This window comes from Sitophilus oryzae, unplaced genomic scaffold (genome assembly GCF_002938485.1).
Source record: "Sitophilus oryzae breed Bouriz unplaced genomic scaffold, Soryzae_2.0 scaffold_1191_pilon_pilon, whole genome shotgun sequence".
Classification (NCBI taxonomy): domain Eukaryota; kingdom Metazoa; phylum Arthropoda; class Insecta; order Coleoptera; family Curculionidae; genus Sitophilus; species Sitophilus oryzae.
The window spans coordinates 52,218-78,195 of NW_022145828.1; the positions used below are offsets into that span (position 1 = coordinate 52,218).

Here is a 25,978-nt window from a genome sequence, read left to right on the forward strand (position 1 = left end):
ATGCGGAGTAATCGTGGAATCTGAAATAATCAATAATGACAATAATCTTCTTCTGACAAGCTAAAAGAACAGCTACATTCAGTCAAAAACAATTTATTACTCCGATTTGCTTCGATTATCAACAGATTTTAGTTATCTTCTTCTAGAGCTAAGAAATAGAAAAAGCTACTGACAGGGGCGGGAAAGTGAAATAGCAAAAGCGGTTTCACCGTTTCCATGGAAATTTCAAATAAAATAGTTCCAGCCTCAGACGCTAGGTGGTAGTGCAATTCATTTTTAGGTTAAGAAGTTGTCACTCGTTATTGCCAGATGGCGTTAAATCATAATTTTTGTATTCTATAGTTTCCAACGGCCATTGTCATACTAGTGTCAAATTCTCAAAAAATATTGTTGTCATAGCGCCAATCATAATGTCAAATATGTGTTTAATTAGACAATTCTTTTTTTTTGTGGTCCTTAAAATATAATGTAAGTCTTTTATTTCTGCCATCATTTAAATACCTATTTATATTTAATTCATTTACAAAACTTTGAACGTATTACGTTGGTCTTGTTTTATTATAATAAACGATGTTTAAATATTTGCCTTATAAATAAAAAACTTTAAATAATAAATAATATTTTACATAGTTTGACTTTAATTTTATTTAATAATTGTATAAATGATACTGTTAAATTTTATTTTTACACATCACAGCGATACTTGTTGTTAGTATTGTTGAATTTGTGTAAAAGATAAGATTTAATAATCAAATTTAATTATTTTTAGAGTAAAATTCAATAAATACACTCTTTTAAAAAGCCCGCGCTTCAATCCAATTAAAACAAGCCCTACTCAATAGATGGCGCCACTTGTGTAGGACCATTTTTCATTATGGCAGAGTCCATTCTTTTTCTAGCTAAATATATTCTTTGAAATTTCCTTTTTTGACCGCCAAGCGCTATGCGCGTCTGGGATGCGCGGTGACAAAATAAACTTGTCTACGAAATGCCCTATTCCACAAGCCCTCTCACTTTAGTTATTAGTTTCTCTCTGGTTTAATCAATTAAATTTATAGGTTGAGTGATACACGGCTAGATTATTTCCTGAATGAGTTAGCCACACTGAAGCATGCGTTTTACAGTATTACTAGGTACTTTTTTGAATTGGCAAATCGATATTGTCGCCGGAAATATTACTAAACCGCGAATTCATTTTCACTACAGCGGTAAATAAAATTCTAAAGACGTTTCAAATGACGTCTCGTAAGTAACGTTTGTGCTTCTGCTACCTTGTCAATATATCAAATTCTGACGTATTTTTCTCCAATTTATTTGTTCAAAATAATATCGAAGGGGTTTTCACCGATTAAAATCGTTATTAAGTCATATGTATGAGTTACAAATCGATGTTTTTAAATGAACTGTTGCCAAAATCTCTCAGAATTAGTGATAAACGACAAAAGGAAAACTCAAAAGGAAGCCGAAAATATAATCGCGGTTAAACTGGTTTTGGGCATTAATCACTTATCTAAACAAAATTTATTCGAAAAATTAGATTAGCTGATTGGTCTATTTCACGATGAGGGAAATAATCGGTATTAAACTACTTACACTATTTCACTAGCAAGAGAAAAAAAAATCAGTGGCGTACATGCTTTTTTTAGAAATATATTCCAGTGATAACCCATATGCACGTCCCTGGTGAATATGTAACCACTTTTTTAGCTTTAAAATATGTCGCATTTATAGTTTTACCCTCAAAATTTCACTCGAAACGCTAAAATTATAATAAATCGAAAAAATAATAAGATTTTAACACCCTGTAGCTACGAAACAAAGCAGAATCGGACTTATGTTGATATGAAAAATTGATCATATATTTTTACGTGAGGAATCTCCCCACGAGATATGGCACATGTTTTTTGACACACCCTGTAGACGACCCGTGCTTCCGATATTCTTCCTTTCCGATATTCCTTTCGGGAGCATCTTCCTCAGGCTGGAAAATGGAAAATGGCTGAAATTGGATAAAATCCTGTCGAGGGACTTCGCAGATCAATACTGAATCGTTATGTACCACGCTCAAAGTATTTTTTACTATATTTATCTCAACCTCTCTCATTAAGTTCAACTTTCGAACAAAAAAAAATGAGCTGCTAGTAGAAATGCCTTATGGTAAACAAAATTTTCCCACTCTGTCTTTCCTTTCATTTCAGTACTGGCTCTTTCTCTACTAATTAAATTAGTGTGCCTCTGGACGAAACAATAATATACTCTGCTTTATGAAAATCCCTAATTTCCAGTTTTGGCCATATCCCCATTTATCTTTTCTGTCTTTTCCAGGTCCCGGCTATGAAGAAGGTTTCCTTTTAATTGTTAAATAATGTTTGAAACTTTGAATTTTTTATAAAATGTTTTTGAAACGATTAACAAGAAATTTTCTTAATTACTTACCTCAGAGTGATATATAATAAGTTTCCATTTGTATAACTAAATGGAGTAGTATTTTATTTGAGACGGTAGCTTGTACGTTCGGGGTTCGTATGCAGCACATAATGCACTTATTGAGCAACTGTCACTGGTTCAAACTACACAAAGTCTAAATCTGCTCAAGCTCAAATATGAAAAATTCGTATATTGCGGGAACTTTTGTTTGACCGTATCTATAAAAACGGGGCAAACTGGAACAGTGGCTAAACAAAAATTGTGATATTATGCGAAAGGGCCCGGATTTAAAAGCGGAAGCGCTACACAGAGGGAGAGAAATGTTTTGGTTTAATATTTGGCCCAATAAAAACCATTCCACCGAACACTATTTGCATTGGGTGTGGCGTTGCCGCTGTGTTTATATCCGCAGAAGTGAAAATAGTACGTGAGATTTCCTTTTTTTCCAAATAAAATATGAAAATAAATGTCTAAATAAAATAAAGAAGTATTAATAATATTAACATTAACAACTTCGATGTACTAGTTAAATTATATTGCGGATGTTTAAAAATTATTGCTCACAATTCGTTATATGTGTGATTCTATTCTCTGACTGTTCATTATCATTTATTTTTATTACATAACCAACCTTTTCATGTGTCATATTTAATGAATCCCACAAATCAAAATTTGATTAGTACATGATTAAAATGCAACCAATCTATATAATTATTCACTTCTCTGAATTTATTCTGTAGAAATCGGAGTGTTTAACCGTTGTGGAATGTAGAATAAGTGAAAGTAGGGTTAAGTAGAAAATAGACTGTACATCGTGTAGGCCTGTCCACTGTCTAACATTCCTCAGCCAAGACATTTTCTTCCTTCCGATACCCCTCCGGCCTTCGAACTTGCCTTCGATTAACAGATGCAAGAACTGATATTTGGGATTTCGCATTATGTGTCCCAGGTATGCGGTTTTTTTCTTCTTAATCAATTCAAACAATTCGCGCTGTTTGCTGACACGTCTCAGAACTTCCTCATTTGTTAACCTAGCCGTCCAAGGTATCTTCAGAATTCTGCGATATAGCCACATCTCGAAAGCCTTTAGTTTATTAATGGCAGCTGCTTTCAATATCCAACCTTCCATACCATAAAGGAGCACCGACCACACGTAACACTTTACGAATCTTAATCTGAGGTTAAGGTCAAAATCAGAACAGACAAGTACTTTTCGGAATCTCAAGAATGCCTGTCAGATGCCCAAGTGCTTAAATTTATCCACCCTCTCTATGGGCCTTGTATTAAATGTTATAATGGAGTTTTTAAACACATCTGGATTTCTGGATATTATCATAAATTTAGTTTTCTTGATGTTTATGTTTAAACCCATTGCTTTACTCTGTTCTCCTACCTTGTTGACCAGTTGTTGTAGATCGTGTATATTATCTGCAATCCGTCGGCGTAGCGGATGTTATTAATCCACACTCCGGTAACTTCGACTCCCATTTCCACGTCCTCTAGAGCCTCTTGGAAAATAGCCTCTGAGTACAAATTGAATAGGAGTGGAGACAGCACGCAACCCTGTAGCACCCCCCTTCTAACTTGTATGGGATTGGACATGGTATTGGCCAATTTTATTTGTGCTGTTTGGTTTGGTTTGGCACAGGATTAGCAGCGTCTCAAGAGCATTCTGAGCACAAAAATGAAACAATAGTTTACAAACTGGCGGCTCGTACTTAAAACAATATCCAATTATTCCTAAGTAAATTTAACTATTTTTTTAACCTAAGTTATGTAAATTGTTATCTTATAAATGAAAATTGTTATCGACACGACCTACGCCACTCATCTGAAAATCCACCCTATTCCACCCCGTGACCGCGTCTAGCCCGCCACAATTCTGGCTTTTTTCAATGAACCCGATCATGCGCAATAATCAGAAAATCTTTACCCGGAACGTGCACACCTCATTTTCCGACAATACTGAACATTGTTCCTCTCTCAAAACCGATCCTAACCCTAGACAAAAGCCAATATAATCAGTTTTTTCAGTGAAACTAGTGTACGTTTAGTGTCTTCGAAAAGAAATAATCCATTTTAAGGTAATTATTTGTTCCAGTACAAGTTTTCGATGCATTGTATGTCTTTTTGGTCTATATCAAGCATTTTGAGTAGCTGCATTAATTTGTGGTGTTGCACGCGATCGAATGCCTTTTCATAGTCTATGAAACACAGGCACATATCCTTTTTCTGATCGTAGCAGTTCTGGACAAGCACCTGTGTTGCAACTATCGCTTCCCTTGTACCTAACCCTTGCCGGAACCCCATTTGTGAATCACTTATGTCCCTTTCACATTTTTTGTAAATTCTCTTTCAAATATTTTTAGGGAATGGCTCATCAGGCTGATAAGTCTATGATCTTCACATTTTCTTAGGCCAATGCCTTTCTCCACCTCTTGAGTTATCACACAGTCTATAACTCATGTAGGAAGGACAGGATATTTCCCATCCTCCTCTGAGGGCAACTGTTCATTCTCCAAGGAGTGAACATCTACCTCCTACGATGGTATACACCCTTCCACGGTTGGAGTTTAGCCCTCTGTGCCCTTCACAGTCGAGGAGCTAGTCTCCGGCTGAGGTACCCTTGATGTGGAGGCTGAGGGATCAGTCTCCATTTTCTCCACCTCTTTATCTTGATCTCTTCTTAACCTAACCTAACCTGATACCGGTGTATTTCCGGATCTATAATACAGGATATATATATATATATATATATATATATATATATATATATATATATATATATATATATATATATATATATATATATATATATATATATATATATATATATATCTTTCCCCAGTGAGCAAAGTTTTGTTACATTTAGGAAACATTAGGAAACAGTTACGTATCTGCGTTTTATTGAATTTTAATCAGGCAAAAGGAGCGCCTGGTAACGTAACAACGACGTCACCTAGAACACATTTTCCTTAAAGGAATTAAATGCTCACTGGGTTCTATTCTATTGCCTCCTTGGATTTGAGATCAATTCCTATTGTGACCTGAACATGGCCCTCCTCCCTCGAGTAGATGACTCGCCAACTCGATATCCTTAGATAGGTAACTGAAAATTTTATAATAAAGTTATTAAATAGGTACTTCCATAGAAGAGGAAGAAGAAGGATTTTATATAAGCCGCATCAGCTGGGCCATTTAGCGGCATTGATCAAATTAAAGTTAAATTAAACTATATTAATGAACCCAAACCCGATGCCCTAATAAATTGGAACAAAGAATGTAGGTTATTAGCATCAAGAACGGAAGCCAGATCGCCATTCAGACCAAATGATTGTCTTAAGTTATTGAAGGAGGGACATTCTATTAGGAGGAGGGACATTCTATTCAGTTAGGCGGGGGTCGCCTTTTAAAAGGAAAGAATCGGAGAAATGGCAGTGACCTAACCTGAGCCGATTCCAAATGACTTTCTCACTTTTGGACAGTGACCGAGCTACAGAAACTTGAAAAAATTGAGGTTTACATTCATATATCTTATTTGAATCTCCTGTTACTTCCCACTCTGCCTGGATACCACTTTTTATTGTGGACATATGTAGAAATTTAAGTTCAGAGATAGAAAAATGCAAGTGGTATAAATCTCCATCATTTGCCGCAGTCTTAGCAATCTTATCAGCATCTTCATTACCTCTTATGCCCACATCTTTTTAGATATTGAAAAGTGATTCAAGTCGAGCGATTTAAAGGCTAGAGGATGTTTTGGTGATAATTCGTTTACGCATTGTAATGCATTTAGTGAATCTGAACATATCACCCATTTGAAAGGAGGTAGGTTGGAGATTATTCTTAGTGATTCCTTAACAGCAAAAAGTTCGACAGAAAGGATGCTGGTGGTAGGAAGCAAGCAATATTTATAAGATATATTGTTATGTAATACGGCGCATCCTGCTGCCTGGAAGAATTTGGAACCGTCCGTGTATATTATATTATAATCTGGAGATAGATCTTGAATAATATCGTAAAATGACGCTTTTATTAAAGATGGAGGGGTGCTTTTTTTGTCTAGTCTGATGAGTGTATTATTCATTAATGGGGCAATTAATTCTCAGGGAGGACTGGTGACATTTCGAAGTGGCATGCATTCAGGAATAGTGATGTTGTGAGCTTTGCAAAAATTGGAAAAAATTTGCCCTGGACTATCGGATCTAGAATGAAGTATAATGTTTGGAGAAACAAGTGGTCGAAAAAAGGAACTATACGTTGGGAAAAATGTGGAACGCTTCACGATTTTGCGTGTCATCCTTGCGCAGGGGCCATACTAATCTTCTCTGTGTCGTTCCAATTTTAGTATATGTACCGCCGAAGTGAGTACACTTCCATAGACTCTAACTGCAATAACTGACTTGCTTTTACATGAGATCTCACGAGTCTTTCTAGCTGAGGAACTGCGTTTCGAGACATGAAATTCTCACAAATTTTATGTTTTTGATGGTATATACATTTACATTCAAACTTGAAACAGCACTTATGTAAGGCTCTGTCAAGAAAGGGTATTAATTTCGACATCTTTCAGATATTCAGAATTTATGTTTTCGCTTCTGTGTGGGCGCGCAGACAACCTTTTATTTATTCCCATTTAAGATAATCCCAACGAAGCCGGCGGCTCTCTTTGGAGGCTCTAAGTTTTATTAAATTTTCTTTTTGCTTTCGCTTGGGCTCTGAAAGTGCGAAGTAATACACAAACATTATTCGAAGGGAATATTTTTGCAACGTAAACAGTTTTCGAGTTTTGCGTGGGACTACTTAGAAAAGTCTAGACGAAATCAAATGTTTTTTTTGTCATTAAATAATATCTCTGTTTGTATATCAATTCATTATTCAACATTCAAGACGGGGGGACCCTCTCATACGCCGCGGAAGCTCCAAGGAGAACGGTAGTTTATATCGAATTGAAATTTTGGCCGCATATATAGGTTAACTGAAAGCATTTTAGAAAAATATATAGAATTATACAGGGTGTCCCCAAAAAAGTTATACATTAAAGTTGTGCTTTTTTTCTAATTTTTTTCTAACATCCTATATATTAATTGATTTTCGGATTCTAGGGAAAAAATAAGCCCACGGCCACACAGAAAGCGTTTTTAGCGTTATGGGTTTTTTGCGTCTCAATCGCTTTTTGCGATTTTACCGTTTTAAGCGCATTTTTCGATTTGTGTCCATTAAAAACACGCAAAAGACGCGGCAGGTCTGCAGTTTCTATCAAGATGTCAATTAGTTCGTGGATTCCCGGCCCGTCCAACAATCAATCCTGTGAGAAAGAGATAGGCGGGATCGGCGCAGTTAGCGTTGAAGAGACGAAGATAAAAGATGCTGGGATTGAATTGTGGACGGGCCGGGGCATATATTCGGAGATAAACACAATCTAGTGCCAGTGGTGTGTGTAAAAATAATAATTATTATTTGCCATTTATTTTACGAATTTTAGTGTATATGTGTATAGTTTTTTTTATGTTGTAGTGTTGTGGTTAGTACTTGTTATAATTATAATATAATATAATAAATAATTATAATTATATAATAGAATAGTAAATATCTCTAGTTGCTAATGCAATTTTAGGAAATGATTTATGAAACATTTTGGAGCGAAACGCCGTGGTCTTTATGCGCGCTGGGAGTAAAAATTGAAGGCCGTGACATACGAGCTAGTGAGACGGCCTGACACACGAGCTCGTTGTAACGAAACGTGTTAACGGCTTAGAAATACGTAGTGACGCGACGTGTATTTGTAAGCAGTCCACGTGTTTATCAAAAATACTGATATTTTAATACAAATTTTGTAAAAGTGAATCATATTATTACGCCTAAAAAGCATTTGTTACACGTAAAAGCTATTTTTATTATTTTACGCGAATAAAACTGTTACACGTAAAAAACTATTTTTTACGCGTATAAAACTATTTGTTACTGGTAGAAAACTATTTTTTACGCGTATAAAACTATTTGTTACGTTTAAAAATCTATTTGTTACACGTAAAAAACTCTTTTTTACGCGTCAAAAACTTATTGTTTCTGGTAGAAAACCTTTCTTACGCAAAAAAATAACGTGTAAAGAACTATTTGTTACACGTAGAAAACTAATTTTTACGCGTCAAAAACTTATTGTTTCTGGTAAAAAACCTTTTGTTACGCAAAAGAAAAATATTTTTTACATGTAAAAAACTATTTGTTTCTAGTAAAAAACTCTTTTACCCAAAAAAAATATTTTACGTGTAAAAAAACTATTTGTTACACGTAAAAAACTATTTCTTACGCGTCAAAAACTATTTGTTTCTCTTAAACATAACTTTTTTTACGCAGAAAAAAAACACTTTTTGCGCATAAAAAAAATATTTTTTACGCGTAAGAAAATATTCTTCTAATTTATTACTTTTTCAACATTTCAAACTACACTTTTTCAAACATTTCCTTCAAATTTCCTAAACAGTAGATGTTCTTTATAAAAATATTTTTAGATAATACCCTAAAATGAAAAAAATTCATACTATTTAATTTATTTTTATTGTATTATTAAATACAACGTCCGCCTATGACGGGGTCTCATCTTAGAAAACGCTAAAGACGCTACAGAAAACAAACTGATTTGTTTCCATTGGCGTTTTTTGCGAGACACGCCAAAGGCTACACGCTTTTGGTGTGGCCACTCCTATATAATCCTGTTATTTAGTTTTACTCGTTCTAGACGCTTCACGCTAAAAACGCAAAAAACGCTTTCTGTGTGGCTGTGGGCTTAAGGTGACTTTTATTAAAGAGGCATGTACCTAAAATCTAAGGATTTTGACATAGCTCACATTTTGTGAAAATGAAGAGTAAATTTTAAATTTCGATAACTATCTAAATTTTAATTTACCCTGTATAGCCCAATATTTAATTACAATTACCATTGTATGTTAAACCAAATTGAAATAATTTGACCCGAAAAGTTATACAGGGTGGCACAAAATTAATTTGGAACATTAGTTAATTTTAAAAGTAAGTTACTCCTTCATTTTAAATGGAACACCCAGTATATTATTCCGGTGTTCAATGGGGAATTTATATATCCTCGAAATATTATTAAGGTTGCCTACTCCTCAGACAAAGATTTTCCTAGATATTTTAATTTTTATGATTTTGCGTAAGTAGATCTTTATTATTTGAAAAAATCTAGAGTGGCTGTGATATACTTTTTGTTAATTTAACAAATATTAAAGATTGTAGAGTAAATACTCAACGGTAATAAAAAAGATACACGTTTAAAACATATTTTAGTTATTACAGAATTAAAACTAGATATAAGCCTGTAATTATATGACAAAAATTAGCTAGATGAAATGGAATTCTCAAAATGCTTCCTTTCCTGTTAACTGCATAAAATGATTGTCTTATCAAAAGGATCTTTTCATTTTTAAAGGCGTATATGCAGTTCTACCTCGAAGAGCAGCTACAATAATTTCTCTCATGTTGTCGACAATAGTTGGTCGAGTTTTGTAAACACTGTCTTTAACATATCCCCATAAAAAAACCAGACTAGATGAAATCAGCATTTAAGTATTCTATTAATTGGTGAATGCACACTGCATTCACCAACTAATAGAATCATATCAATTCTTTCTGACGTAGGATAAGTTTGCATTTTCGGCAAATTTCTGAGAATTTTTTTTCAAGTTTTACAATCCAATTAGTAATGTTGAATAGTTAGACTAACGAGAAAATTATGAACATATTTGTGGTTGTAGGAAATATCTGCTCTTTGGTGGTAATTTGTAATTTACAATAAATAAATTATTGTTCAATCTGAATTTGTAGAGCTTACAACTGACATGTTTCGGTCTAATACTACTGACTGTTATCAAGTAGATATTAAAACTGAATATCCTAAGCTATACAATTTATATATGACAATAAATAATAAACCGTAGAATTCGATATACTTTATAAATTGCAATTTTTCCTAGCAAAACTCACTTGTTCATTTTCTTTCCACTAAATCACATCGTTTCCAATATCGTTCAAACTCCTTTCTATTTAGTTTGCTCTCACCTATTGTTGGAAAAATCATTCTTTTCATCCAACTTTTCCCTCTACCTGTCTACCTCATTTCACCGGGTTTTCCTTTTTGCTCGTGTTAAAAAATGTCGAAATAAAGGACTTGGGGGAAAAGCCGCTAAAATTGGCAGAAATTGGCGGAATTTGGAGAACTACGGAAAGACGACGATGATTTTCTAGTTTTCCTCTAGAAATTTTCGCCGACAATGAGGTGTAATTAAATATAACAAAAGAGCGCTTTTTGAGATGAGGAAATGAATTAGTACGGAATTTAGTGTACAGGGTGGGCCAAATTCGACGCTTTTATAGGGAAACACCCTTTTCTATAGGAGATAGACAAAAACTAATATTGGTGTCTGGAGCTCAATTTTTATCAAAAACATGATGGTGAAAACCGCACATCGATATCTGTTACCGTTTATGAGTTACGGGGTGTTTTTCAAAAATGCGCGTTTTTAACAAATTGCTGTAACTTTTTGCTATGGAAAATGTTGCATTTTTGTGAAAATTCCACACCTGTAATTTTTAACCACTCAAAACGTGTTTTTCTTTGACAAATCACCATGGCAACGGATAAATTTTAGTGAAATTTTTTTCCTTGTGAGCCCCCAAGAGCGAATTATACTGGAAATTTTTTGACGTTTATAATGACAGAATATCTTTTTGAGAGTCTGGTTTTTATTTATTTATATGATAATTTTGATATCTACATTTCAATTACAAAGCTGAGATGTTTTCTATATTCTTTGGACACCTCCTTTCTTCTCAATGGCGAAAATGTAAGACTTAAATGTTTATGTCTAATGAAATATATATATATATATATATATATATATATATATATATATATATATATATATATATATATATATATATATATATACTTGCGGAGTTCTTAGGGGGACTTGCGGAGTTCTTAGGCCTCTGGTTGAGACCCGAACCTGCAAAAAAATCCATCATCAACCGGCAAACAACACAATGAAGCCGTGACATTCTTAACGAATGTATATATATATATATATAATATAGAGTTTTTTTTTTTTTTTTTTTTTTTTTTTTTTTTTTTGAGTAGTTTTGATGCAAATATTCGTGAACAATTCGAAACAAATTTTCTTTCTTCAAGTAGGAGCCACAATCCTCTATTAATGCGGGTAAAAGTCATCGCACGATGTTTGATCATTTCATCAGACAATTTCACGCATATTTTGCATATAGTATGATTTTCAAACCGATTCATTTTTAAAACAAAAATTTTGTTGGTTTTTCAAGCTGCACAATATTCTTTATTACAACAAAACGCGAGTTTTTCTGATATTTTGAACTGTCAAAATACGATGATCACATCCTTTTACGATTGACGCTTGCTGACGCTGCGCGCTTGTTATGAATTCCATACCAATAAAGCGTTTATGAAAAGTTAATAAAAATGCAAAAAAGTAATTTTCTACCACTTGTTGTTACTCAAAACTTATGTAAAATTAAAGAATATATTGTGTTGTGTCTTGAGATGTTGTGTTGTGTCTTCGTGCAACTACAACGAGTAGAAGTCAATAATTTAAAGGTCTAAATTGCTGCCAAAACTGTGACGCGCTGTAAATCTGTTCATGCAGCGTTCCGAAAAAAAACTTATGATTTTCTACCACTTGTAGTAAGCCCAAGTTACTATAAAATGAAAGAATATAATATTTTAGGTCTTAAAATGGCACTTTTGAGTTACTACAATCAATAGAAATCAACAGTTTATAGGCTAAAAATATACCAAAAATCGAAAAATACGAATACCACACGAGGTCAAATTAAATCCGGAAGTTTTTTCTCGCTCCATGAATACTTTTAGAAAATGAAGAAGAAAATAATTTTCAAAATATTCATGAGCTCGAAAAAATTTCCGGAAATAATTTGACCTCTAGTGGTATTACTGGTGAAAACATTTCCAAGGCACTTTTTTACGTAGAATTTAATGGTTTAAGTATATTTTTTTTAATTTATAATTTAAGAGCTAATTATCAACTGAAAAATTGAATTTTTATTTGGAACACCCTGTATATTTTTAATTAAGTGAAAAGAACTTAAAATTACCTTTCGATCGAAATAGAGAATTTTTATTAAGTTCGCCACTGCTTTTAACTAGTAGGCTTTGGATCCCTTATTGATGATCTGCTCCTAATGGAAAACATATTTTCATTAGTTATCAGCAAATTTTTGCATCCAATTTTGAGAATAATTGAATAGCTAACCAAGATCTCATCCGTTGGCCGTCGAGGCCGCCGGAGTTAGTGCCTGCTATCCTTAGTGGATTTTTATCTTTGCGGAAGAATTAAGGTTCTTATTTTAAAATTGCCAGTATAATCTAGACAAGAATTAGAAGATTTAGCAGTTATGCGAGGATATTTTTCACCTTCACTGAGTTAATAAATTCCGCGAGGAATGTTCAAAAATGGTCCCATCTGTCCAAAACAGAAGACGGAACACCTGTACCAAAATCTCATATCTTGGTTTGCTATAATTGTTATTTTTATTAGATATAGTTTAAATGTGTTGATGTTGTTAAATATAGTTTAAATTGTTATAAAATTCTGCATCTCTCATTGCATATATTATTTTCGTTTTAATAGCTGTTCACAGTAAGAATTTTTTTGCATTACAGCCGGCGTCGTTCAAAGCCTACTAATTCAAAGTTGGCGAATTTTAAAAACTCTATATCTCGAAGAAGAACCTTAAGAAAGGTAATTTTAAATTCTTCTTAATCCATTAAAAATATACAGGGTATCCCATATAAAAAATCAAATTTTCTGTTGATAATTCTTAACAAAATTTTTTTACAAAAAATAACTATATTATTTTGTAGATTTGTAGAATATTTAAGATTATTTTAAAAATGTCTACTCTTATTTTACCCAAAACTATATTCTATCGAATAGTTAGTTCATAGTTAGCTCTCTTCATTTAAACAATAAGGAATTCGGTAAAATACGGTCTGAATATAAATCACTTTGCTTTATTGGACGGGAGTTAGAGACGACGTTCCGGCTTGAGGAAAGTTTACAACTAACTAGTTCAGAGTCACTGTAAAATTAACGTGTTCTTTTAAAATAAAATTTACACTGATAAACTGGAAGTTTATCAGCACGTTAACAGTTTTAATAGGCGTGTCTGCTATATAAAACTAAAGTGTTCTCGAAGTAGAAAACGGAAATATTTTTTTCCTAATATGTGTGTGTGTGCTCCGCAGTTTCTACGCACTTCTGCACACCGATTTGGCATAGACTGAATGAGGCTCCAAATAATCTCTTGAGGAAAGACTCCTCTCGAAGATTTTCTCCCAGTTTGAAGATCTGGTGCTTGTGGACGACTTTGTAATCTTCTCTTTAGTAGGTCCCAAAAGTGCTCAATAGAATAAGAGCAGCCCAATCCATAATTGTGATATTGGACTCTTCAAGGTATCATGTTGAGGAGCAAATAAAATAACATATGGTTCAAGGTTCTCATCTCTATGTCGTTCAGCATTAATTATGCCGTCTAGAAAGGCATGCAAGTCCGTACGCCCATTTAAAGTTATACGTCCCCATACCCATGAAGGAACCTCTACCAAAATGAATTACTTCTCTGACTATTGTGTCTAGTCCAGATACCGTTCATTCGGTCTTCTGTATACTCTCCACCGAGCATCATTATAACTTAGTCGAAAACTGGACTCGTCTGTAAAAAGGACGTGACTCCACTGATCCACGTCACAGTGAAGATGTTCTTGAGCAAATATCCTTCGTGTCCTACGATGATTAGCAGTTAAATGCAGCACAACAGGTTCTCGCTTTGATCGAATGTTCGCCTTCATGCAGCCTATTTCTTACTTACAGTCTGAGTATAGTCTGGTACGGCTGATATTAGAGATGGAAAACTAACCTCTATAAAACCGACTCAGATATTGGCTTTTGTAAAGCCCTGAGACTGTATGATGAGTTATAACTGAAGAAAGGAGGACACAATAGATCTATAAGATCGCGATGAGAAATATTTAAACATTTTAAATAGTTTTTCCTTTTTGTTATTGTAGTTGACAACAAAGATGATGAAACTTAATAAAGTAATTAATTACCCTCAGATTAATAAAAAATATACAGCACAACAGACAGGAGCGCATATACGGGAGGGGTAATGGGGGTAATTACCCCTCCCAGAAAGAAATTAATTTATTTTAATTATTTCTTTCGAAAATCGACAACTAGGAAACTATGAACCCTTCCCGGACACAAACGGTACATTGTGAGACAGGAAATTGTAGAAAGAAACAAGCCCTATAACATAGGATACAACATTTTAATGAGCAATGCTTTCCATAAAATTAATAAAATGAAAAATATACGAAATAATATATATATGTACTGATTTCTTTCGAAAATCGACAACTATGAAACTATGATCCCTTCCCGGACACAAACGGTGCATTGTGAAACAGGAAATTGTAGAGAGAAACGAGCCCTATAACATAGGATACAACGTTCTAATGAACAGTGCTTTCCATAAAATCAATAAAATGAAAAATATACGAAATAATACACATGTACTGATTTCTTTCGAAAATGGACAACTATGAAACTATGAACCCTTCCCGGACACAAACGGTACATTGTGAGACCGGAAATTGTAGAGAGAAACATGGCCTATAACATGATACAACATTTTAATGAACAGTGCTTTCCATAAAATCAATAAAATGAAAAATATACGAAGTAATATATATGTACTGATTTCTTTCGAAAATAAACAACTATGAAACTATGAACCCTGCCCGGACACAAACGGTACATTGTGAGACCGGAAATTGTAGAGAGAAACAAGGCCTACATAGGATACAACATTTTAATGAACAGTGCTTTCCATAAAATCAATAAAATGAAAAATATACGAAATAATACACATGTACTGATTTCTTTCGAAAATCGACAACTATGAAACTATGAACCCTTCCCGGACACAAACGGTACATTGTGAGACCGGAAATTGTAGAGAGAAACAAGGCCTATGACATAGGATACAACATTTTAATGAACAGTGCTTTCCATAAAATCAATATAGTGAAAAATATATACGAAATAATATACATGTACTGATTTCTTTCGAAAATCGACAACTATGAAACTATGAACCCTTCCCGGACAGAAAAGGTACATTGTGAAACAGGAAATTGTAGAGAGAAAGAAGCCCTATACAGGGGCGTATATACGGGAGGGCTAATGGGTGTAATTACACCTCCCAGAAAGAAATTAATTAATAAGATAAAATTTGGTATAAAATAAAATTGTTACAAAAAAGTTAATAATACAAATTAAAACAGAATATCCAAACCAATCCAAGTAGATTTTTTCCACAGTTACAATACCTTCCAGCAAAAATTTAATTCAAATTTAGTACTTTTTTGAATATTCACACTACCCCTCCCAGACTCAATCTCTAGATGCGCCACTGATAACAGAAAACCTGAGCCATCTTTAATCTCATTTCCTTCACAAATACTTATTTCTGCTAATGACTTGAATTAGTTCGGCCTAATCCGAATTTTTCTTTTCTCTGAATTTTTAAAGGCTCTTAATAAAACTGTCTCATTCAGATTTCAGAACTTCTCCTTGTTATATTTAATTGGACTTTATTCTACTTGCAAAGTAAAATCTGTCCTGAAAACTAAAAGGCAGATTGTTTTTTCTTGGGGATTGTTTCTTTAAAAACTTTTTTAAGTCTAATGACATGCGTACTTATTATTAATTTAAATAAAATATTTTTTTAAAGATTACCTATCTTTAATCCATCAATTTATCAATTATATTTTTAAAACAAAGCTAAACAAATTTTAATACTTTCTTTTTATCATACGCGTCTTATCGATGTTTATATACATAGAATGAAATTTTCCGGCATATTTAACAGACTTAAAGCATATTTATAGAGACTTCGTTGTAATTTATCTATTTTTTGATAGAGTCTGTGAAAGAAGAAACTGGATATCATATAAAATCAACAAGTCATGGCGAGATACGGTATTACTTTTATATTGATATGTCACAACGTGTTATAAATATATATGTTACGATTGGTAGAGAAATTCTCATTTCAGCGTATGGTTTTTTTCATACAGAAATTTTCTTCGTATAAAAAAGGTTGATTCTCACTATACATTCTGTTTCTACATTTCGTTTTCTACATTCTATTTCGTTTTTTTTTACATTTATGTTTTAATAAATATTTGCATTTTCAATTCAATATTTTAGGGATTTTGTCTCAAATTCATTTAAGTTGGTTTATGTTGCTTGATGTGAAGTTTCAGTCAGCTAAATTTTTTATAGGGTTCCGTACCCCAAGGGTAAAACCGGGAACCCTATTACTAAGACTTCTCTGTCCGTCCGTCCGTCTGTCACAAAGGTCTATCTTATGAACCGTTATAGCTAGACAGTTGAAATTTTTACAGATAATGTATCTATGTTGCCGCTATCAGAACAAAATACAGAATTAAATAAATGTTTATAAATAATAAAAGTACTTTCACTAAACATTATCTTTTAAGTAAGAATTTTACACAGAATCGTTCAAATCCTCGGTGGCCGCGTGGTTAAAGCGTTAGGACTTTACGCTGCTATATGACGTTGGAGCTGTAGTAAGGCAGGTTCGAATCCGGGTCAAGGCGACTTTTTTTAATCGTTTTTTTTTATTTTTACATATTTTTACATATTTATTTTTACTTTTTACATATTTATTATTGATTAATACAATTTTTAGTAATGTGTTTCTTCATTTTTTTTAAATTACTTATACGCGCATTCAAAATTTCAGCTAAATCGGAAAAAAAGTTTATAATAATATAGTGTCTAATGTTGGTATAGATAATGAATGGTACGGAACCCTTCGTGCGCGAGTCCGACTCGCACTTGACCAATTTTATTTCGGAAAATCCCGGTTTCTAAAAGGCGCGGTACCGAAATTTCCGGTTCCGGAAACCCTACTGCCAGCTACTTCAATTATTGTGGCTCGCTCTGTATATGAACATAATCATAGAAGAAGAAGAAGGATTTTATATAAGCCGCATCAGCTGCTGGGCCATTTAGCGGCATTGATCAAATTAAAGTTAAATTAAACTATATTAATGAACCCAAACCCGATGTCCTAATAAATTGGAACAAAGAATGTAGGTTATTAGCATCAAGAACGGAAGCCAGATCGCCATTCAGACCAAATGATTGTCTTAAGTTATTGAAGAAGGGACATTCTATTAGGAGGTGGTACAATGTTAATTGGTTGCCACAATGAGCAGTGCCACAATGAGCAGTTAGGCGGGGGGTCGCCTTTTAAAAGGAAAGAATGGGTGAAATAGCGGTGACCAAAACCAAACCTGAGCTGATTCCAGATGACTTCCTCACTTCTAGACCGTGATCGAGCTATAGAAACTTGAAAGAATTGAGGTTTACATTCATATAGCTTATTTGAACTTCCGGCCACTTCCCACTCTGCCTGAATACCACTATTGTGGACATATGTAGAAATTTAAGTTCAGAGATAGAAAATGCAAGTGGTATAAAATCTCCATTATTTGCCGCAGTCTTAGCAATCTTATCAGCATCTTCCCTACCTCTTATACCCACATGGCTAGGAATCCATACTAGACCCAACGTTGAACCTTTAGATATTAAAGAGTGATGCAAGTCGAGCGATTTAACGGCTAGAGGGTGTTTTGGTGATAATTCGTTTAGGCAATGTAATGCATTTAGTGAATCTGAACATATCACCCATTTGGAAGGAAGTAGGTTGGAGATTATTCTTAGTGATTCCTTAATAGCAAAAAGTTCGGTAGAAAGGATGCTGGTGGTAGGAAGTAAGCGATATTTATAAAGGCTCCAGTACACGTTTGGCCAACTAGTTGGACCAATGAGTTGGGCCAAAAGTACGTACAGTGCTTACACGTTGGTAAAGTTGCTCAGTCTGCATTGGCCATTTATAGACGAGAAGGATGGATGTGGAAACCATCGCAGCCGCGGCAATTTATTTGTACAGTGCATTCAATTTTTATAGAAAGGTGCACCAAACGAAAGTGATTAAAAAAAATGGCGTAAAAGAAATTGCTGGATGCTTAGTCCAAAGCTTATTCCTTTCATAGACACAGATCCAGCAGACGTACTGTACTGTACTTTCTGCCGATAGCAACTCGAAACACAAACAAGTCTCAACCAACGACCAACGTGTAAACGCTGTTTTGTATATCGCACCAAGGTCCTTTGATGTGTTCACGAAAAACCGATAACGTTCGGTTTGTAAACCAACGCTGGCTGCCAATCACCAATTAACGCCAAGTGGTTCTGTACACGTTGGCCCAACTCATTGACCCAACTAGTTGGCCAAACGTGTACTGGAGCCTTAAGACATATTGTTATGTAATACAACTTATTGTTATGTAACATAATTATAGAATGGATTCATAATAAAATTATGCTCATCTTCAATTCATAATTATATCCCGCAAATCCTAATAACCTCGCGAATATAGTTTAGGCACTCGGGGTCATGTGACGTTAACGAGGCCCGTCCCTATTTACCCCATCTTCCCCTATTATTTCCGTAAATAAACGTAATTCACTTTACGCATCGCTCCACGTCATCAGCACGAGCCTGTTTATGAGCGGCTTAAATACCGAGTCGATTTATTTCGATGAAAAATTTTGCAGCGATCGCCACTCTCTCGGGTTTCATTTTATTTTTGGGATAATATTCCCCTCTTTTAAATGTGTGTACGTTTTGATGCTTTAATAAAGTTTAATTTAAAAATGGTTTAATAGGATTAATACAAACAAGGCTTTAAGAAACGTTATAGGAGCTTATATATACACCGAAAAAATTATATGTAATTTTACAAAAAATATATACAGCGTTGTTTACCACATTATATGACACAGAGTATTGTAGCTAAACGATTAGATTTTTACAAATTGTAAGTTTTGGGTTCGTTGAAGGACTATTAGAGATACAATTTAAAAACATACAAGATATAGAGTGTCCCAAATAAGTAAAAAATATTATAGTTGTATTTTTTTTAATGAAACACCCTGTATATTATTCTATTTTTAGATTCTACGATTGAAATAAAGGTAAATTTAATTAAGTTATATCACACTTAAACCTTACCGGTTTTGAAATATTTTCAATTTTGTAAAATTCTACTAGCTTCATTTCTCCAAGGGTATCATATTTGGAGCAGTTATTATTAATCAACGTAAAGAGTTAATTAATGTATTTGAATAATGGGGTCATATTAATTGGTCATCTTTAACAAAAGATATTTAAACAGTTTTTTTTTATTTTTTATAATATAATATTAGTATTTGTACTCTTTGAAAATTTGGTACGCCTCTAAAAGCGATCTAAAATGTCAATATTCTATGGGTATGATAAATGGGGTCTAAATTATAAGAAAATGCATTTTCTACGAAAACCTGAAGAGATAGGCAAAAGTTCTATGATAAAATTTGATGATTAAATTGTGCATCTGATTCTCGTAAAATATACAGGATGTTTCATTTAAATTAAACAAGTTATTTCCGTTTAAAGCTAGTAATTATGTAATATAAATTTTTAGACCCTCTGTATAAGGTAGTATTTTGTTTATTATTGCAACACAATATCTGATTAATAAATAAACTTTAGTAAATATTTAGTATTAAAAACTTTGATACCCTTGGAAAAATGAAGCTTTGAAATTTTTACTGCAATTTCATGAAATTGAAAATATTCCAAAAACGGTAAGGTTTAAGTGTCATAAACCTTAATCAAATTTACCTTTATTTTAGTCGTAGAATCTAGAAATCGAATAATATACAGGGTGTTTCATTAAAAAATACAACTTTAATATTTTTTCTTATTTGGGACACTATGTATCTTGTAAAAATATTTTTAATTGTAGCTCTAATAGTCCTTCAACAAACCCAAAATTTACAATTTGTAAAAATCTAATCGTTTAGCTACAATGCTCAATATCGTATATGGTGAACAACCCTCTATTATTAGACACATTATAATGTTTTTAACAAAAAACTTTTAAAAATTATATATTTTTACGTATTTTCACAAAAAAAATGATATTTTGCAAAATGGTTTATTGATATACAGGGTGGTCCGAACTGTATTCCGGAAACTTCGGCAGCATATTCTACAGATAAAAATAAGTAAAAAAGTTCGTATAAATGTATGTCCAAAAATGCTTAGTTTCGGAGATACAGAGTGTAGAAGTTTAATTTTTATTTCGATTTTTTCTAAATAATTTGTGAAGTAAGGTCAATATTTGGATGAAAATTTATGGATCGGTGTTTTTTGACATGAGAAATTTGATTTTGATGTCAATATGACACCCTTTTGTAGGTGGCGCCACCTACATGTGTTTTAACTGTTTTGAAGAGTAATAACTTTTCGTCGGTGCCTGTATAAAACTACTGAGTAAAAAAATATACATTTACGTCTTTTTTTACACAAAAAAGGTCTCTTGGTAAACATCGCCACGAGTAATGGTTCTCGAGATATTTGGAATCGAAATTATCAATACCTGTCATCATTGACATAAATTAAACACGTTGACTAAATAGTTATTAGACTGAAATCATAAATTTGAAATCTTTCTGTATTAAAAGTTCAAAAGAAACTGTTTAATCATCAATTTTTCGCAGAAAAACTTATGATTTATTTAAAAAAATAAAAATTTACTATTTCAGTCAAATAACTATGAGTATACTCAACGTGTGCTTATTTTTTGTCAATAATGACGATAATGATTTTTACCAAGAGACATTTTTTATATAAAAAGTCATGGAAATGTATATTTTTTTAGTCAGTGGTTTTATACAGGTACGGTCGAAAAGTTATTACTCTTCAAAGCAGTTAAAACACATGTAGGTGGCGCCCCCTACAAATAGGAGTAATTTTGACATGAAAATCAAATTTCTCGTGTCACAAAACACCAAGATACCAATTTTCATCCAAATATTGATGTTACTTCAGAAATTATTTGGAAAAAATCGAAATAAAAATGAAATTTCTACACCCTGTATCTCCAAACCAAGTATTTTAGGACATACATTTATACGAACTTTTTTACTTATTTTGATCTGTAGAATAAGCTGCCGAAGTTTCCGGAATACAGTTCGCACCACACTGTATAATGATAATTACTAAACGATATTAAATTCACAATATGTTTTGTAAGTTTAAAAATTAAATTTAAATCAGAAGACAGAATCTAGACATGTTCACAAAACTTGTGTGAATTTTCCGTAATATATTTAGTAAAAAACGACGCCACGTCACGTAACGTCTTGTGAAACTGATGCGAATTGAGTAATCGATTGAAAACGTAGTTAGAGGAAAGACGAAGAACACTTTTTAATCTAAGCAGTTTTTTGAACAAAGCAAAATAAAACACTAAATCACCACAATACACCAAAACACTTTTACTTTTACACTGGACACGCGTTTCGCTAACCATGTTAGCATCATCAGCAGATGATTATAAACTAAGTTTTTAAATCATCTGCTGATATATAGCCTATAAAAGAATGTATATACACAAGATTATAAACAGTTTATAATCATCTGCTGATGATGCTAACATGGTTAGCAAAACGCGCGTCCAGTGTAAAAGTAAAAGTGTTTTGGTGTATTGTGGTGATTTAGTGTTTTATTTTGCTGCCTAACACCAAAGGTTCCAACCCTCAACTGTAATCAGTTCCTTGAACAGATGCTTTTTTTAATTAAAAGAACTTTTTATATTAAAGTTATATCTACTTGTTTCAGGGACCCAAACGGTGACGCAATTCCGAACGCACCCACTACAGAAAATAAGCCAGTAACCCAGGACGATAACAACATACCCAGCTTACCATACTGGGATACCTACGACACCATTAACCAATTCTACTTGGAGTTAAGTAAGTTGTACAGGGTTCCCAATATTCCGTAGATATAGTAAAAATTATTCCCTTATTTGTCTCGTTTTTTGACCAAGATCGACCGAACGCTCTACAATAAATTATTTTTTGTGAAAGCGTTTGAAATTGACAGTTTTTGATATTTATTTGAGATTCGAAATGACATTCTTTTAGGCACTAGTATCTAGTGACACTTAAATATTAATCTTCTTCTTCTTTATGTACCGTCTCCTTATCGGAGGTTGGCTATCATCATTGCCATTTTGACCTTGGAAGCTGCGGCCCTAAATAGGTCAGATGACGTGACATTAAACCATTTTCGCAGGTTTCTGAGCCAGGATATTCTTCTCCTTCCAACAGATCTTTTTCTTACAGAAACCTACTAAATATTAATAAACAATGAAAATGTTTATTTATTATAAATCTTAAAGGTACAATTATTTAAACTATTAAAGTGAATACAAGAGGCATCCAGTTTTTCGTCACTAAGAAAAATACAAGTTGTAGGAGTCGGAATAAGTAAATTTCTTGTACTGGCAATGCTGGTAGCTTCTGCTTCTACGTGAACTGTTTTTAATTTCTTATTTGGCGTATCTTTCTGTCCCATGATTCTTTTTGCTATTTCGGTTTTCTGTTCAATTGAATTTTCAATGTAACCTTCAGCAACCGAGCTTGATAGCCAACCTCCATGTCGCTTTAAAACTGTTATGTCCGTTCCTGAATCTGCCAGCATTGTTGCAGAGCTACACCGGAAACAATGACCAGTGTATTCAATGGCGTTGGAGAGTCCAAGAAATTCCACTATATTTTTTGGCATACCTCCAATTGTATTGATTTCAACTGGCAGGGTACAGCAATGATTTTTTCGATAAGTCAAGAAAAATCGCTGATGTGTCACATTGAGTGGTCGAAGATTTGCGTACTTACGAAATACATTATACATTATATATACAAAAAATTGATACCATCTATTGGTCCCTCAGTAATCGTAAACACTCTTGGAAAATTAGTTTTTGTATTCGGAATCTTCACACTAATAAATGACTGAAAATCTTTAATGGCATCTACGGTCAAAAACGTGATTTCTTCCCTCCTATATGCTCCAAATACTCCAACGATTAAGACAACTTTAGCTAACAGGAATTATTTTTCATCGGCTTTTCTTTTTAAAAATGCAATAAGGTTTGTGAATTTGCTAATATCTACGTTTCTGTTCAGGTAAATCATAGTGCGGAGCATCGAATATTTCCTCCACAGAGTTGACGGCTTTAAGGTAGTGGATAACTTCAGGAAATAGGCTAGCAATACCTTATCTGTGAAATTCTCAACATGTTTTTCTTTGACCCAGGTTTCAAAGTTGTTGTAGGTGGTCTCGTATAAGTTTTTCGACTTCTCGGGTACTAACGTGGATAGCGCAGTTTCAGCAGCTTGTCGAATATCCAAAGACTTGTCATTATCATTCATTTTTTCACAAAACTTTGTAGGAAATACGGCGACGTTTGAACCTGACAGAACTTTGTGATTAAACAATGCATAAACAATGCCTTAGAAACCGATTACCAGAACATTTTAAAAAATGTTTAAAAGTAAATAATAATAATAATAGCATGAAAATCTCAAATTATCCGCTTTCACAAAAAATCTTGTATGAAATTTGTTACAAAAAGAGTCTTTTAAGCACTCGACGCATTCACCAATTTTGCGTCCCGTGCTTAAAACACATTCATTTCGGAACTTGATAACTATTACAACTTCTTAACTATTTGATAATTAAATTTTCCAATTTTGAAAATCAGACACATAATTTAAAGTATCTACATTTTTTTCACATTTTCCTTTCCACTAGTACTAAATTTTACACTAACAATTTGCATATTCCAGACTAGTTATCATTTTGTTTTACAAAGTTTGGTTAAATTTCCAGTTGCCGTGTAGATATTATAATTTCATGCTGGGCGCTGCCGCTGATCCATGTTTGAATAATGCTACGTTTAAAATATTGACAATTTTAGAGCTGTATTAAGCAAATGGGTTTATATTAGAGCCAAACACATAACTCTAATGAATAGTCAACACTGTGGGCAAAACTAATTATTGAAAATGCGTTAATAAATTTAGTTATTTGGAGTTAGGAGTTCGCTCATGGCCAGTGGTGGGTCTTCAATAAGGGCACTAATGTGTTATAACTTCTAAGCCACACCATTTTATAGAAATTATTAAGCTTCATTCATAAATTACTAATTCAATTATTTATTTAAGTTAACATTAAATGAAAATTTAGATTTAGTTCAGTCAAAAAAGTCCGGAAGTTTTGCAACTTTGCAATAGGTTTTGGGGTCCCTAACTAAAATCCATAAAATGCACATTTCCAGACTTGCCGCCGGCGCCGCCATCTTACCAAGATGGCACCCAAAATCGGTATTTTGTGAATATCTTCAAAACTATGCGTTTATTGCGATAATTTGAGGAGAGCAAAATTAAAGAGAATAAAATTTCCTATAAAAAATGTTTATATAAATTTTCGCTAAAGTCAACCGTTTAGGCACAAAATCCCTGGAAATTTTACAATTTTGCGTAAAATATGATATATTATGTATAGTCGATTTTCCGAAATCAAATGTCGATTAAGGTTCAATAAAACTAATTTTAGTTTAGTTTCTTCAATTTTGTCATAAAACAGTGGCGCATCATTAATTCGCTCATTAATTTATGAATAATTAATTTTAATTATTGAAAATGTGTACTTGTTTCCACACCACCCAAGAGGTAAAGTATATGGCGAGTTTATTTTCACGTGGTCTCCCCGGAGGCCTACTCCACTAGATAAATTAAAAACTTAACTTATCTGCACAAGCCTGACGGATCTGGCTCATTGATGTCAAAGTCGATCGTATCTGCTGTGCTGGGCTCATCAGGGTGGTCTCTCAATACGACCAACTCTTCATCTTCAGCCGCCAGAGGGATATCTACAGGCAAGTCCAACTCCTCTTCATCGGATTCGTGGAGTGACACTTCAGTGACGTTGTCACAGAATTTTCCATTGCAGTATGCACAAACCATTGAACATTTAATCCTGCCTTTTTGCATCCGCAGGCTTTACCATAGTTGTTGGTTTTGCATTTACAGGATAAAAATGCTAACAGAGATTTTAGAGCTGGATCTTGGGATTTTGGTGACTGGAGTAATGCCTGTTTTTGTTTCCTTCCAACCCCAATCTTCGGCATCTTTGGTACAACCAGACCAATGCTGAACCTGGTGGTAAGTTCGCAATGAATGCTGTCCAGCATGACAATTAATTATTCATAAATTAATGAGCGAATTAATAATACGCCACTGTTTCATGACAAAATTGAAGAAACTAAACTAAAACTAGTTATATTGTATAAACTGCCTACTTTTTTAAAAAGTAGTGTGCATGTTATAGCGATTGTAGCGATATTAAGCTGATAAGAATAGTTATTCCTCCGAAAGATGTTTTACCCCACCCAGCACCCCTATTCGCTCCCGGGTCCCGT

At 33.5% G+C, this 25,978-nt stretch overlaps 1 protein-coding gene and 1 non-coding gene across 2 annotated transcripts in view; one reads left to right on the plus strand and one right to left on the minus strand.

The window, feature by feature from the left end:
- Nucleotides 1-25,978, plus strand: part of LOC115891733 (neuroligin-4, X-linked-like) — a gene marked incomplete at its 5' end in the record, with an annotated part of 76,674 nt that overhangs the window by 12,231 nt on the left and 38,465 nt on the right. Inside the window, one exon of the mRNA XM_030912278.1 lies at nucleotides 22,330-22,463. Within this exon, the coding sequence (XP_030768138.1) occupies nucleotides 22,330-22,463 (134 nt within the window). The remainder of the gene's footprint in view (nucleotides 1-22,329; nucleotides 22,464-25,978) is intronic.
- LOC115891734 lies at nucleotides 6,693-6,799 on the minus strand. Its single transcript, XR_004051894.1, has one exon. It is a non-coding gene; the product is annotated as a U6 spliceosomal RNA (small nuclear RNA).